The 16,464-nt window shown below is 34.0% G+C and overlaps 2 protein-coding genes across 2 annotated transcripts; both read left to right on the top strand.

Moving 5' to 3' along the window:
- The first annotated feature begins 7,384 nt into the window (after positions 1–7,384).
- On the top strand, positions 7,385–9,898 carry LOC106293980 (probable flavin-containing monooxygenase 1). Its single transcript, XM_013729606.1, has 5 exons — positions 7,385–7,868; positions 8,297–8,537; positions 8,746–8,924; positions 9,022–9,371; positions 9,504–9,898. The coding sequence occupies exons 1-5, from the start codon at positions 7,416–7,418 to the stop codon at positions 9,856–9,858; spliced, it is 1,578 nt and encodes a 525-aa protein (XP_013585060.1). The 5' UTR covers positions 7,385–7,415; the 3' UTR covers positions 9,859–9,898.
- Positions 9,899–10,467: 569 nt separating this feature from the next.
- On the top strand, positions 10,468–11,237 carry LOC106293436. Its single transcript, XM_013729114.1, has 2 exons — positions 10,468–10,738; positions 10,939–11,237. Exons 1-2 carry the CDS (start codon positions 10,560–10,562, stop codon positions 11,069–11,071), a joined length of 312 nt encoding a protein of 103 aa, XP_013584568.1. The 5' UTR covers positions 10,468–10,559; the 3' UTR covers positions 11,072–11,237.
- The last annotated feature ends 5,227 nt before the right edge of the window (positions 11,238–16,464 follow it).

The following is a 16,464-nucleotide window of genomic DNA, read 5'->3' as shown; positions in this document are numbered from 1 at the left end:
TAAAACAAATATATGAAGACTTGTAGAAATAACTATAAAATGAGTGAGAATTAGTATTTGAGTCTTAATGGGTTTTAAACGAATATATGTATTTCTCATAAGAAGACAATAGCGTTGGCATGTTGACATTGAGCATATAAGCTATTTTTATAAGACAAGAGGAGTGAGCAGGTGGAGATGTTGTTGCCGCCTTTGTGTCTGTTGGGATTGTCTCTTGTATCTCTTCGTGTGGCTGTGTTTCCACAAAAGACAGACAAAGCAAGGAATCAACAAAAATAATTGTTAGTAGTATTTATCAGAGTTCGTAATTTACTCTGTTTTTTTGTTTAGGTAATTTCATTGATCTTGGTTGTCGTCTTCGTCTTCTTCGTTGTGAAACTAAATTTGTAAATTGTTAAATAGCTGGTCATGTAGTTTGTATTTGTTTAGTTGACTCGATATATGTGTCGTTGAGTTTTAGTTGAGGTGATTGATTTGGTATATTTGTTTTGAATTTTATTTGTAAGATTAGACAAAAAAAGAGGTGATCATTAATGATTCGCCGAAACCTCAAAACGATCGACTTTCACAATGGAACCAGCTTTCAAAGATTGCATGTAATGATTAGCACGTCCGACGGGAGTAAATCCATGAATTACGGAATCTGCAAATAATATTATTCAACAAAGAATCAAAAAATAAAATAAAACAATTATGTTAAATAAGTGTTATAGATCGAAGATTAACTTACCTTTTCATCAAGGAAGAGAACCGTGATTCCCACAAACTCCCTGTATTTCTTGAAGTTCAGGGAATCCCAAAAGCGAGGAAGCCAGATGCTATACTCTGACTACTACGACCAAGACGGAGAGATTCGAAGGTTGAGTGACGGACGCCGAGACGCCGGTTTGGCGAATTGGAGAGGCAAAGAGAAACATTTTCTAGAAGTTGGTTAAATTTAAGAGGAATCAATGAGTTTTGTGGAGATGCATATTGAGTTCATCAAAGATAAGAATCATATATATGGGGTTTATATAGGGGCTACAAATCAGGAACATTTATGATCAAACGATTTAAGATGTGGACATGAAGAGTTCACCGGTGAAAAATAGATTACGAACAGACACATGGTGCAACTCTGTAACTCAGACTTGTTTGAGACAGTGAAGAAAAGAATTCAAACTCATGTTAAACGACGACATTTTACAATATGAGAAAACTATAATTGTTGCAAACTTGAGCTTTTTTTATATAACGTGATGAATCTCATTTAAAAATGAAACCCATAACGCACTTGTGGCCCGACCCTCAGAGGAAGCCGTAGAATCAAGAGCTTCCGACCTTCATAAATATATATTACGTTCGACCATCAATGTACAAAGTATCATTTAGCTTAGTGGTATAAATGTTGGTGTTTATATCTCAATAACCCAGGTTCAAGCCATAGACTTGACATTTTTTCACACTCTTTAAAAGTGGATCCACAAAACACTGACGTAGCGCGCTGAGGAGTGAGCAAAAACTCATCTATTATAATATAAATTTGAATCTAAATCACAAAGAAACCAATTTGATTAAATATTGTCCATACCTCTCAATTAATAATATGTGGCTGTTGAAGGTTGATTATAGTAACACCAAACAATTGATAATAACAACATAACTTTTAACCATTTGTTTAAGAGAAAATATGTATTTAGTGATTTTCCAAAAAAAATTTATTATTATTATCAACCTACGACATATAGAATTTGAAAATCTAAGGTCTTTGGTAAATTAAAGTAAACAACCTTTTTAAAAGTATATACATAACTAATATTATAAAACGACATACTATATTAAAATAAATACTTTTTGTCAGATTTTATAATGTAAATGTTTTAAACGTAAGTAGGTAAATATTAACATATTATAGCAATTAAGCTTTGATAAATTACATCTTCACTTCTTATCACAAAAAGGCATAGACAGGTAACAAGGACACAAAAGGTTTTGTATCCTTGAATTCAAATTTCCTTTTTTTTTTGAACACAGAATTCAAACTTCCTTTAGCGCAAAAATTTGGATTTTAAATAAAGAATTCAAAAAAATTTCTTTTTTTTTAAAATAAAAAGTATGCACATCTGAAACTACTACAATCTTTCAATAAAAAAAAAACAAAGAGAAGAATATTGCAAAATAGCAATCGATCGTCAGAAAGTTGATTCGTGCCAAACAATCAAAATGGTACAATGTATACTCTCTTCCATTTATAATTTTCTCGAACCATATTCCCAACTTTGTCTCCTCTACTTGAGTATCCGTCAAATTCCTCATTTTCTTTGTTTCTTCCTCTTCTTTCCATTTATATATCATATTTAGGACTATATACATAAGAATTACATATGTATACTAACAAATAGTGCTCTGTTTTTAAATGATTCGGTTCTTAATGACACTAACTTGACTCCGTTAATCAACCAAACGAGTTATATTTTGTATAGTTGTAGTCTTGTAGATTTCGAGATTAATTTAATCTGTTTCTAAGAATTATGATTTTTTATTCACTATATAGTTGAGCATCATCCAAGTTAAGTATACTTTTTACCTGGCCTAATGTTTTTGTGTGTTTTGGCTTTTACAGACATAAAGATCGCCCACATTCACAACTTAAAAGTTGGTATACTAGGTACACGTGTTAATATACCGCCATTATGTGTGTACGGTATGCCTAATTAAACATTATTAACTAAATGGTTAGGGATGATTCTCCATGATATGTATGAGTTGGATATATAAAAATATCCTATAGATGTGAACGGAACGGGTAGATGAATTTTTTCTTTTCGTGCATACAAAATATATTAATGCTAACCATATTAAAAGCCATCGCAATTGATAAAGAAGAATGGTCAACCCAAACAAAAAAGACTAGTCTTATTTTAGCAGACTTATGTTTGTTTATGTATGTGTGTGAAAAGAAAGTGGTTCAAACTCAATAATTTTAAAATATTATTTGATAGAAAGATGAATAGTTCTTTTTGTATAAGCGGTACAAGTGTATTTTAAAAATATATCCTCTTTTTCAGTTTTTTAAGAAAATCTATATCTTCTTGTCTTTTTATTACCATATATTTTCATCTTAATCGAATTTGTGTTATAGTTAAAGTATAAATTTAGCACTCGATTCGTAATATATGTTAAAAATGTTTAAATTTATTAATTTTTTCATATATTTCAAAAAAATTCTAAAGTTAAATATTTTGAACTGAAATTGTAGAAAGATTTGTGAGATCGTACAAATGAAACCAAAACAAGAAAAAAATCATATGATTATTGTATGATTTAGTAAACAAGTTTTTAGAACCTCCAAAAAATTAACATACCGTCTGTCGCACAAAATAAAATCCATAAGTCAAATAAACGAACATGAAAAATCCGTTAACCAATGATGAATGGGCGTTAAAATAAACTTATAATATCTATAAATTTTACAAAGACAAACTATTTTTTTTTGAGCAAACTATTTTATAATGTGCTATTACTATTGGTTTCATCCATTTATTAATTATATACTGCTATTAACAAAATTGGTATCCCTATATAATGTTCTTCATTTCAGACTCCAATCTTATTAACATATGTTTGATTTTTTTACTAATATTGTGATTTTGTTGACGTGTCTCTTTTAGACAAACTAAATTAGTAAGAAAATATATTAAAAGGCCTTATGTAACCGAAATATGTGGTTGTATAGTTCATAATTATATCTGAGAGTCAAATGCAAATTATAAGGCTAGACTTTTTGTCTATTGTTTTAAAATTTAAAACTTTCGTCCACACGTACTTAAGAGTTTTAAGAACTTGATTATTATTTTAAACTATATTTTAGGAATAAAGATCTAGAATAATGTTAGGCTAGCTAGAGACAAGAAGAAAATTAATATATAATAGTCACAATTCTAGAACTCGACATAAATATAACAGATTAAAGAATAGACCAACAAATGATTAAAATGAGATTCTAAAGTTCTACCAAAAAAAAAGTCTATCCACCGAAGACCATATATATACTAAGGGAAATTATTTACCATGCTACCACTTTTCATTTTTACCACCATTAAAGAGACATTTTCAAAAATACATTCTTCATTAAGTGGCATAAAACTCTTATATCTTGTTCTTTATATATATAATAAAAAAATATTTAAATAATTAAAAATCTAAAAATATAAAAAATAATTTTATTTCTTTTTTCGAATTATACTATTTCGAAATTCAAACCCTAAACTCTAAAACTCAACTCTAAACCCTAAATCATCAATCCTAAACTCTTTTTTTTTGAAATGCGAACTCTAAATCCTAAACCATCAATCCTAAACCCTAAACCCCGAAACATCAACTCTAAACCCTAAACCTTCAACTCTAAACCCTAAAACATCAACTCTAAACCCTAAACCCTAAACTTCAACTCTAAACCCTAAACCATCAACATTAAACCCTAAACTATCAACACTAAACCATAAACCCTTAAAAGTAAACTCTAAACTCTAAAACGCTAAAAAATTAACCTTAAACCCTAAAACATCAACTCTAAACCTTAAACCCTAAACTTTCAACTCTAAACCCTAAACTCTAAACTCTAAATCATAAACCCTAAACCCTAAACCCTAAACCCTAAATCCTAAAACCCTAGAGTTGATGTTTTAGGGTTTAGATTTGAAGGTTTACGGTTTTAGGGTTTACGTTTAGAGTTTAGAGTTGATGTTTTAGGATTTAGATTTGTAGGTTTAGGGTTTTAGGGTTTAGAGTTTGTATTTCAGAAAAATATAGGGTTTAGGGTTTAGGGTTTACGTTTAGGATATAGAGTTGATGTTTTAGGGTTTAGATTTGAAAGTTTAGAGTTTAGGGTTTAGAGTTGATGTTTTGGGTTTAGAGTTGATGTTTCTTGGTTTAGGGTTTAGAGTTGGTGATTTAGGGTTTAAAGTTGATGTTTTAAGTTTTGATTTAAGGTTTAGGGTTTATGTTTAGGGTTTAGAGTTGATGTTTTAGGGTTTATATTTGAAGATTTAGGGTTTAGGGTTTAGGGTTTAGGGTTTAGGGTTTAGGGTTTAGGGTTTAGAGTTGATGTTTCGAGGTTTAGGGTTTAAAGTTGATGTTTCATGGTTTAGGGTTTAGAGTTGGTGATTTAGGGTTTAGAGATGATGTTTTAATTTTAGATTAGTTAACCGTATGTTTTTTTTTGTCAAAGTTAATCAAAAGGTTATAAAATTCTTTTATCTTTCATCAAAGATGAGGGTAAAAATAGTTAGCGTAAATATGAAAAGTGGTAATTTGAAAATGATATTTTTGAATGGTATTTTTGGCAATTTTCGTATGTACTTTCTTAAAAAAGAAGACCATATATCTAAAAATGAAATGAACTATTTTCCGTTATTTTTCTCGTTGATAACCAAAACTTAAGATATTGTATTTTAACTTTTATAATTTTATTGGAATAGTTAGACTAGATTGAAGTCCATCTGGTTGTTTCATTTTAAATCACTAGTTGTGACGATAAAATGTTTGGTCTGTAAAATAGGCTGTACTCAAAAGGTACTTATTAGTATACGAGATTATGGCAATAAAGAAAACCTGCTAAGATAACATCAACAAGTTAAAAAAAAACAAACGAAGAGATCACTGTCTCGTTCTGTTATGGACCTGTCTAAAACCATAATTTATCGCGAAAAATTGTTAGAAATACCACAAATTAAGTGGTACTTTTCAAAAATACTATCAATAAGAAATGTAATAAATGTTATTTAGACTTTGATGATTATTGTTTAAGGTTTAGTATTAAGGGGTTGAGGTTGGATTTATAAATATTCTATGAATATTTAAAAAATTAGCTTAGTGTTATTTTATCACAAATTTAAAGTATTTGTGAAAATAATCATTCATTAATGGTAAATTTGAAAAAGGGTATTAAACTTATGGTAGATTTGAAATTTCTCCATGCTGTCAAAAAAAAAAAAAAAATTTCTCCATTTATTAGCGCTAATTAAGTTTAAAGATGAACCTCTGTTTCTTTTGCACTGAAAGCCAATATTTTGTGAAGCTAAATGATACCATGATCGTCGACAAAAAAAAATGATACCATGATCTAGCCATTATGTCAGAAATCTTGTTGCTTGTTAAAGATCTCGTATGGTTTGATTATGATTTCTGGCATCTATATTATGTAGCAAACCTTATTTATATATAAAGTTCAGCTACATAGAATTTTTTATTGCTTGGTAAATTAAAGGTTATTTGATCAAACAAAAAATTATAATTAATAATCTACAAAAGAAAAGTTAATTTGTGCAGAAAACTAGAACTATTTGAGTTTTTCTGCTAATTTTGTAAATGTCCATAATACTATCACAAATTTCATATTCATACAACTATCTTCACAAAAGGTGCATGTATATTATCTTGGCATTATGCAAAACTAAAACTAGTTATATACTTATATACAAGTAAGTTAATGGTTCATCCATCACATTGACTATTTAGTTTCTTTGTACAAGAGATAGATAAACAAGATCAAGCGAATTTTTATAAAGAAAATTAGATAAAATATTTATCACCTATTTTGTCCCATTCGAAAGTCAGAAATGGGAAGGGATGAGAATTCATAAGCACTATATATTGCACTTCATAGAATATATTATTATTATATTAATAAATATTAATGTAAAAGTAGAAAGAATTGATGAATTTACATAGTTCTTATATAGCTAGCATATAACTCTATTTAAATCTGCATTCATTCTATGATCGACATTTTGTTGGGAGCGTGAAAAGATGCCGCAGAAGTATAACTTCTAAAACCTTTAATTTTTGTCACAATGGAAAATGAAAAGCTACCATCTCTTTCCCATAATTAATGTTCACAAATTAGATTCATATTTTGAAGATATGTTGCATCCACTGAAGTACATGTCTCTACATGAGTTGATCTCGAGAACGAAATTAGAACCGAACGGAGTTTTACATCTATTTTTAATTTTATATAATGAAGTTAGTCAATCCATATATAAAATATATTTTTAACCAAATTTACGAAGACAAATCTAGCTAAATAAACAAAAAGAAATATTCCATTAGACTTCTTGAAAGTACTTAGAAATTTAACGCAACAAATACAAAACCGAATCACTGATCTCACAATGCACGCTTGCAGAAATTTCCTCAAAACAACCACCAAATTTCTCAAAGAAAGAAAATGCTTTAGATCTTTCAAACCTCCCTGAAGCGAAACCAATATTCAAAACCACGTGCTCCCTAATAAAATTCATACCCGGTCCGAGTACACTATACCTGACCCGACCCAAAAGGACCTTATATATATGTCCCCATGCAAACACACAAAACAACTCAAAACACTCTTCATCAAAACCATTTCTCTCTCACTCTCTCTAGCCCCTCCAATGGCTTCTAACTACGACAAACTCACTTCTTCCAGAGTAGCGATCATTGGTGCTGGTGTTAGCGGTTTGGCAGCCGCTAAGCACCTAGCTCATCACAACCCGACCGTTTTCGAAGCCTCGGATTCGGTCGGAGGTGTTTGGAAGAGCTGCTCTTACGAGACAACTAAGTTACAATCGACACGAGTCGATTACGAGTTCTCTGACTTTCCATGGCCCAATAGAGATGAAACTACTTTCCCATCTTACGTTGAGATAATAGATTACTTGGAAGCTTATGCCAAGCATTTTGATCTCCTAAAGTTCATGAACTTTGGCTCTAAGGTCATTGAAGTTAGGTATACCGGTGATGGCGAAACTCCACAGATGGTTGACCTCGGTGCTTATGGCAACATGTTGCCTGGTAAACCTGTCTGGGAGGTTGCTGTTCAGAACGGAGATGCTGGAGATATTCAGGTTTGTCTTAATTACTTATGATTAATCCGCCATCTCATATATACTTGCTTATGATTATTGCATGCAGATCCCTTTGCATCCTCAAATAATTTTCATTTTAGATTAATTTTGTATGATTCTTTTTTTCTTTAAACCTTTGTTCTTCAAACTAAATCCTAAACTAATCTCTATAATTTTATGTGACAAAAATACTAATCTTTCTAGAATTTATAACAGCCATGTAACTTTTGTAGTTAAAGAATTTTTTAATATGGTATATGAACTGGAGTTTTTAATCTAAATCTTATAATGAACTTCCAGATAGATGTTATAACTATTGCATGCATCGTTTACGTCGTCTTCTTGTTTTCTTGTGCTTTTTAAGTTGTCTACGTCTATTTGTGAATCAATGCATGATATTATTTTCTACATGTGTCATGTGTATGCAGTGGCATGCATTTGAGTTCGTCGTAGTGTGCACCGGAAAATTCGGCGACGTACCAAGAATTCCGACGTTTCCAGCGAATAAAGGGCCGGAGCTATTCAAAGGAAAAGTGATGCATTCGATGGATTACTGCAAATTAAACAAAGAAGAAGCTTCTCATCTCCTCCGTGGCAAGAAAGTCGCCGTCATTGGATATAAGAAATCCGCCATTGATTTGGCTTTAGAGTCTGCTTTAGCCAATCATGGTACATATATTTATTTCAAAGAATTATTTGATTACTTCACACATAATTAGCTTCACTCTAACAATTAGCTCTAATATAATATACACTTTTTCGGTTGGAGTTGGACCGTTTTTATGATTAGCATAAATAAACCGATAAATTGAACAATCCAATATGATTTCAATAACTAAAAAAAAAAACTAAATAAAAATATATAAAAATATTGCAGGAGAAGGTGGACAAGCATGCACAATGGTGGTGAGAACAACACATTGGGTGTTCCCACATTACTGGATATGGGGTCTTCCATTCTTCTTGTTCTACTCTACGAGAGCTTCTCAGTTCCTACATGATAGGCCTAACCAAAGCTTCCTTAAAACTCTCTTTTGCCTCATATTCTCTCTTCTGGTTTGTGATCTTAAAACCTATTACTTTTGTCTCTATAAATTGCGCAATTTTATATGTGGATTTTATAAGTTCTTATAAACATATGACATTCATACAGCGTGCCGTGGTTTCCAAATTCATCGAATCATATGTTACGTGGAAGCTTCCTCTAGAGAAGTATGGTCTTAAACCGGACCATTCATTTGAAGAAGACTATGCTTCTTGTCAAATGGCCCTCATCCCGGAGAATTTCTTTGAGGAAGCGGATAAGGGTATGATCCGGTTTAAGAAAACATCAAAATGGTGCTTTTATGATCAAGGGATTGAATTTGAGGATGGGACTACCCTAGAAGCTGATGTTGTGATACTGGCGACTGGTTACGATGGCAAGAAGAAGCTCAAAGCCATTGTTCCTGAACCCTTTCGAACTTGGCTTGAGTTTCCATACGGTGTTATGCCTCTATACAGGTAAATGCACTTATAAAAATAAAGTCGACATAGTAAACTAAACGCTAGGTCAAGTGTATTACACACGAAATTGTAGCATTGGCAGCATTAATGCTTATAATAATAAAAAAAAAAAATTGATAAAATTTTCAGGGGAACAATCCATCCATTGATACCAAACATGGGTTTCGTGGGATACGTTCAAAGTAACTCAAACCTACACACATCAGAGCTACGTTCGCTGTGGTTAAGCCGTCTAGTGGATGGGAAATTTAAATTACCGAGCAAAGAGAAAATGCTGGAACAATTCTCCAAGGAAATGGAAGTGATGAGAAGATCGAGCAGATTCTATAAACGTCATTGCATTTCTACCTTCAGCATCCAGCATGCAGATGATTTGTGTAACGACATGGGACTCAATCCACGGCGTAAATCCAACTTGATCCTCGAAGCCTTTAGTCCTTATGGTTCTCAAGATTATCGACTCGATGAAGAAGAAAGAAAGTAATTGAATATAGTACTACTCAAAGAAAAATAACGAGCTTACATCTGAGGGATGATGTCTATCATGTAAAATACTAAAGTCATAAAACTGTGTTAATGAGTCATTGAATAATCATGTATGTTTGACTACATGAACTTTTAAAGTTTAAAAAAATGCTCTGTAAACTCTTGTATTAATAGTTAGAATTATATCTAAATAAATAAATAAAATATTTATATATATAAAATATTTTATTTTATTTGTTTATTTGAAAGTTTAGACAATCAAATTTTAAATTAAATAAGGATTTACAAATATAAAAATATAAAACATTTTATGTTTCTTAAATAAGAACAATTAATCTTTCATTATTTCTCTTTTTTAGTTTTAGATTTTTTTTTCATAAATAAATAGTTTGTGATAACTATTGGTGAGATATAAACTTATATCAGTTGTAGCATTGTTTCTAATTATGTATTTTACATCACATTTCATTTCCTTTTTTACATTTTGAAAGAAACCAAAAAAATCAAAATAAATTGAAACATTTACCATACCAACCAACGCATACGGTTCTCTTTTAAATTGCGGTCGGTTTATCTCTCCGAGTTATGAGTATAAAATTCCAATTTTACCCTTTTGGTTTTTGGTCAACGCGCGGCGGCAAGCCACTACTTTAACCAGAGAGTTCCCTCACCGGCATCGAGAAAATCGGTTGGCGAGCGATGGAAGGAGTAGAGAAGTTTTTCAGCAAGATGGTGATAGATGCGAAATCGGCAGCTTCTTCTTCTTCCTCTTCTCTTTCTGATTTCGCGGAGAATCTAATCCAGGAGAAACGAGCCGGCGGCGGCGGTAACTCGACTTCGTACGACACTTCCGCAGTTTTGGTCAAAAGAACTCCCAGGTAATCTTCGAAAGATTTTGAATTTGTAATGATTTGTAGTAACAATCTAAGATCCTTGCAATACCTGAGAAACAGAACCGTTCAGATCGATTTTTAGGACAAACAAGTTGGAGATTAGGGTTTACTAATATGCAGTTAGTTTACTTGTGTGTGTAGTCAGCTTTTAATTTGTGACTATTTTTTTTATTGCTGGGTGGCAGTGGAGTATCGGCATGGACGTGTTCAAAGCTGTGCGCGGTTTTCTTCGTAGCAGGAGTGTTTGTGGGTTATACGCTTAAGAGACGGGTCCGGAGCTGGGCTTCTAAACTTCTCAGAAAAATCAGAGATGATTAAACTCCAACCTCTCTTCTGCTTCTTGAATGTGTTTTAGTACCGATTTACTGTTGTGCTCAAGGCACTCTTTGTTGTTTCATCCTCTAGTCACAGTTTGTGGTAATGGAGATAGTGTGATTGGGGGTCACCTCTTGAAAGTTGAAAGACATGCATATTTTTGTGTGAAGTAACTCTCCACTAAGTACAATTAAAACAACTTGGACTCTAAGGGTATCACACTGGATTACACTACTCCAAGAAACCATACAGAGATAGATGTGTTGAGAGATGTATAAACACAAAACTAAAAGAAATCTAGAGCATACAAATCGAATTATAAACCCATAAAAAGCTAAACCATTTCTATTGTGTAAGATTATGAAACTGTGCTGGTGAGTCATTGAGTAATCTTCTATGTTCGACTACATGGAGCTTTTATAGTTAAAAACAAATTCCTACTCTTGTAATTGTATGAAAATATAAAGTCATATCGATCTTTACTCTCTTCTTCTTGAATACGTTTGGGTACCAATTTACATAAAAGGCACTTAGTCGATGAAAACTTTCTTGTTTAATGTGTTCTTCCTCTGTGACTGCTAATAACTTGTGGTATTGGAAATTTAGGTCCGCTTATCATTCAGTAAAGAAGCTTATATTTGTTGTTATTTTGATCATGCCGTTAGGCCGGTCTGTACAAAATGCAGGACAATGTTTCCATAAGACATAGTGAATGTAATCTATTTTGCTAGTTAGAGATTGTTCAGTATGTATTTTTCTGTGTGTTTAAGGAGTTTTAATTTTTAGGTGATAAAGTCAAATTTAGTTACAAAATGGAATTTCGTGACAAAAAAAAAAGTTACAGAATGGAATATGGAAACTAGTAAAAACTTTTCTTATCTAACCAAAGGGCTGTGACATTTGATTGAACTTCTGAGGCAGCTAATAGTACATTTATTACTTTCTTTTAAGTAATTCGATTCAAGCACCTTGTTATCTATCCTATTTCTCTTTCAGCAATGCATTAAATAGTTTGCTGAAACAGGAAAAAAAATTACTAGGAAGAATTTCGGTTACAATCCTAATCCTACAACCCATACACTCAAACAGTACAAGATCAAGGGAGAAAAAAACAAACAAACTCTGAATATGTTTTGTTTCAAAGCGAGCATCATCATCAACAAAGGAAACTAGAGCAATCCAATACTAGCTAGTATCATCATGTCTAGATTCTAACAACTTATCTTAGCAATAACAAAACAGAAGCTCAAGCAGATTCGCTTTAAAACAAGCGCTTGTTGTTAACAAGGATCGAGTATATATAAACCAAAGCAACCATCTATCTGATTAAAGATCTCGTTCCATCTCTACCAAATTAAGGTATCAGCAAACAAACACACTTAACCTAATTCGTAAAAAAAAAAGCAAACTTGGTAATCAGAAGAGACAAGCACTTAACCATAACAAAATCTCAGCTTGTACACAGTAATTAGCTAATTATCAACAAACCTTCCCAATTGGAAAAGGAAAGATCTTTACGTCTTAGACAATTGTACTTTCTTTTTAAAAGAGAACCTAGCCTTTGACCCGCGTGCCCGCGCGGATTTTATATGTTTTTCATGTTTAACAATGTCATAAATATAATTGTTTATGTTCTTGCTACAGATTCATATGTTATTGAGTTTTGATATTGATGTATTTTGTTCAATGTGTTTAGTATCCGAACTATAAGGTTGTGTTTTCTTAATTGTGTTTTTAATCATGTTTTTAATCGTGGGTTTTATTAAATTATACTACAAATACTGGAATTTAAAGTTGAATATAAAGTTCAAATTTTATAATGAGATTTTTGAAACAAATACATTATTTAGATAGAAACATAAAAAAATAATGAAAGCAAGTTGCAAAAAAACATTCAAAAATAAGTATAGATTATTGTAATCATTCGAGTGATCTGTTTAGAGCTAGACTTTTGCATAACCTTCCAAAGGACATAAGAAGTAAAAGAGTCTACTATCAACTCACAGAAGATCAGAGCTACCTCTCCTAACACCTGTTGCCCAAGCAAAAGTGTAACATTTGGACTTTAAGATCCACCACATAGTTTCTGAAAGATAACATAATATTGGTGAGTAAACAAAAGGGAGAGATAAGAATACACATAATTTCATCGCATGTTTACGCAAAAATGTTCACATAGAGTCTCAACACGTTATGATTATCTCATGAATCAAATATTGGATTAGCACCTGACGACCATTACCAAGACATTTCTGAAGCATGTAGCAGCCATGTTCATCCATTGATAGCAGAAAATAGTTATAAGGGGGAATTTCAAAAAGAATATGTAAAGAACAAAAACACAGTGGATAGAAAAAATTGTCCTATTCCAAGACAACATGTTTGGAAAAAATGATTCAGAGACCATCATGTGTCATGACTAACTTTACTTGTACCACAAGCAATACAATAACCATGGTCAGACTTGCTACAGAATATACCATACAAAGATTGGAATATGTTTTCAGTCATATGACTTCTACATAAAATCATGAACAGAAGAAGATAGTCACTACTTAATTGAAGAGGCAACTTGAGACATCAAACTGATTCATATACTTTGATTTGCTGCAATATATTTATTCAACTATATGATAAAGAAAGTGACCTACAGTTTCGAAAAAGACAGAGCCCTTTCAATAAAAGTGAAAACTGACTCCATGGCTATACACAAAGACTCATCGCATAAATATTTTTTACTAACTAACTTAACTGTTGAGATATAATGATATGGTAAGAAAATACTTCAAGAACTAAACCAGAGTACTATGGATCAGATGCTTACTCGTTTCTGCGAAGGATAGAACTGGTTCAAGTATCGCATAATCACATGTTTAGTATTGTTGCTCCTTGTAAATGGAAGTTGTTGTGACGGACCAGATGCACTCCTGGGCCAGATGCTGTACTAGAGCCAGACTGGATGCCCGTGCTGGAGGCCAGACGCTCAACTAGAGCAGATCTCCGTCACCAGATGTCCAATCTCTCGCTTAGTATGATATTGTCCGCTTTGGGGCTAAGGCCTCACGGATTTGTTTTTGGGTCGTTACTCCCAAAAGGCCTCATACTAAGTGGAATTGGACCAGCTATATATATTAGACTTTATTCTGTCTAATATCTGATGTGGGACTTGGATTGCCTCTTTATTTATTCTGACAATCCTCCCTCAAACCAAGGACCACAAAACCTTGGCTCTGATACCAATCTGTTGTGACGGACCAGATGCACTCCTGGGCCAGATGCTCTACTAGAGCCAGACCGGATGCCCGTGCTGGAGGCCAGACGCTCAACTAGAGCAAATGTCCGTCACCAGATGTACAATCCCTCGCTTAGTGTGATATTGTCCGCTTTGGGCCTAAGCCCTCACGGATTTGTTTTTGGGTCGTTACTCCCAAAAGGCCTCATACTAAGTGGAATTGGACCAACTATATATATTAGACTTTATTCTGTCTAATATCCGACGTGGGACTTAGATTGCCTTTTTATTTATTCTGACAATCCTCCCCTCAAACCAAGTACCACAGAACCTTGGCTCTGATACCAATCTGTTGTGACGGACCAGATGCACTCCTGGGCCAGATGCTCTACTAGAGCCAGACCGGATGCCCGTGCTGGAGGCCAGACGCTCCAACGGGCCAATGTCCGTCACCAGATGTCCAATCCCTCGCTTAGTGTGATATTGTCCGCTTTGGGCCTAAACCCGAAGAACAGATGCGGACGTGAGAAGGAACAGATGCGGAAACAGATGAATAAAAGCGATGTAACTACGACACAGATATTTAACATGATTTACCCCTAGGGCTACGTCCACGGGCAAAGAGAAATCTTATTATTGGAGGCGATATTGAGCTTACAAAGTGCAAGTTCAAGGTTACTTCGAATACAAGATATATATATAGTAACATCTCGCATCTAAAACCCTAAACTAAACAGACTCATGGGCTTAAGCCCACGATCAGATGTAACATCCATAATAACTTGATGCAACCGAGTCGGTATGATGTACGTGATGTAACATCCATCGCCTAGATGTAACATCCAGATTCAAGGCATATCAACAATTCTCCACCTTGACTTGAATCCTCTTAATAACAGATGTACCAGATGCACCTTCAAGTGCCAAATGTACCAGATGCGCTTCTCTGCGCTAGATGTACCATCGCTCTCTTTGCCTCAGATGTCCCTTCGGACCAGATGTGCTGCTTAGACGAACCAGACGCCATTTAACGGCCAGATGCTCAACTAGAGCCAGACGTTCGTTATCAGCCAGATGTCCCAATAGACCAGACGTCCTTACGGACCAGATGTCCTTACGGACCAGATGCCCCGATGGGCCAGATGCCCCAACGGGCCAGATGTCCTTGAGGACCAGATGCCCCTTCGGGCCATATGCCCCTTAGGGCCATACTAACAATTTGAGATGTTTAGCAAGTCTAAGCAATGCTTAAACTTGCTGTGAGGAACCGGCTTTGTGAACATGTCAGCAGGATTATCTGCAGTTCCTACTTTCTTCACTTCAATTCGCTTCTCATCTCTCAAGAAGTGATACCTCACATCAATATGCTTCGTTCTCTCATGATGAACCTGATCCTTGGCTAAGCATATAGCGCTCAAACTGTCACAATACACAGTAGCCTGATCTTGATGCAAACCAGATCATTAACCAATCCTCTAAGCCATATTCTTTCTTTCGCAGCTTCTGTCAGTGCCATATACTCTGCCTCAGTAGTAGACAATGTCACTGTAGACTGTAAAGTCGCCTTCCAGCTAACCACAGAGCCGCCCAAGGTGAACACATAACCAGTCATAGATCTTCTGCTGTCCACATCTCCAGCATAATCAGAATCAGAATAGCATGTTACCAATCGCGGATTGTCGCATCCATAGATGAGACCAACATCAGATGTACCCTTCAGATACCGGAAAATCCGCTTCACAGCTGCCCAATGCTCCTTCCCAGGTTGTCCCATAAACCTGCTAACCACACTGACTGCATGTGCCAGATCTGGTCTTGTGCAGACCATTGCATACATCAAGCTTCCTACAGCGCTAGCATAAGGAACTCGAGACATATACTCTGTCTCTTCTTCAGACTGAACCTCATACATGGAAAGAAGAAGATTTGATGCACACGGAGTACTAATAGGTTTACATGAAGACATTTCGAACCTTGTCAACACCTTATTAATGTAGGCCTTCTGTGACAAGAACAACTTCTTCTTCTCCCTATCTCTGAAGATTTCCATCCCTAGAATCTTCTTTGCTGCACCCAAATCCTTCATCTCAAATTCAGAACTTAGAAGCTCCTTCAGCTTCTTGATGTCACTCATCTTCTCTGCAGCTATCAGCATGTCATCCAC

The sequence above is a fragment of the Brassica oleracea genome, chromosome C5 (genome assembly GCF_000695525.1).
Source record: "Brassica oleracea var. oleracea cultivar TO1000 chromosome C5, BOL, whole genome shotgun sequence".
NCBI lineage: Eukaryota > Viridiplantae > Streptophyta > Magnoliopsida > Brassicales > Brassicaceae > Brassica > Brassica oleracea.
This window is presented reverse-complemented; position numbering and strand designations above follow the sequence as displayed.

Coding starts and splice junctions, on each gene's coding strand:
- LOC106293980 (XM_013729606.1), top strand. CDS start 7,416: ATGGCTTCTAACTACGACAAACTCACTTCTTCCAGAGTAGCGATCATT. Junction 7,869..8,296: donor GAGATGCTGGAGATATTCAG/GTTTGTCTTAAT, acceptor ATGTGTATGCAG/TGGCATGCATTTGAGTTCGT. Junction 9,372..9,503: donor GGTGTTATGCCTCTATACAG/GTAAATGCACTT, acceptor TAAAATTTTCAG/GGGAACAATCCATCCATTGA.
- LOC106293436 (XM_013729114.1), top strand. CDS start 10,560: ATGGAAGGAGTAGAGAAGTTTTTCAGCAAGATGGTGATAGATGCGAAA. Junction 10,739..10,938: donor TTGGTCAAAAGAACTCCCAG/GTAATCTTCGAA, acceptor GCTGGGTGGCAG/TGGAGTATCGGCATGGACGT.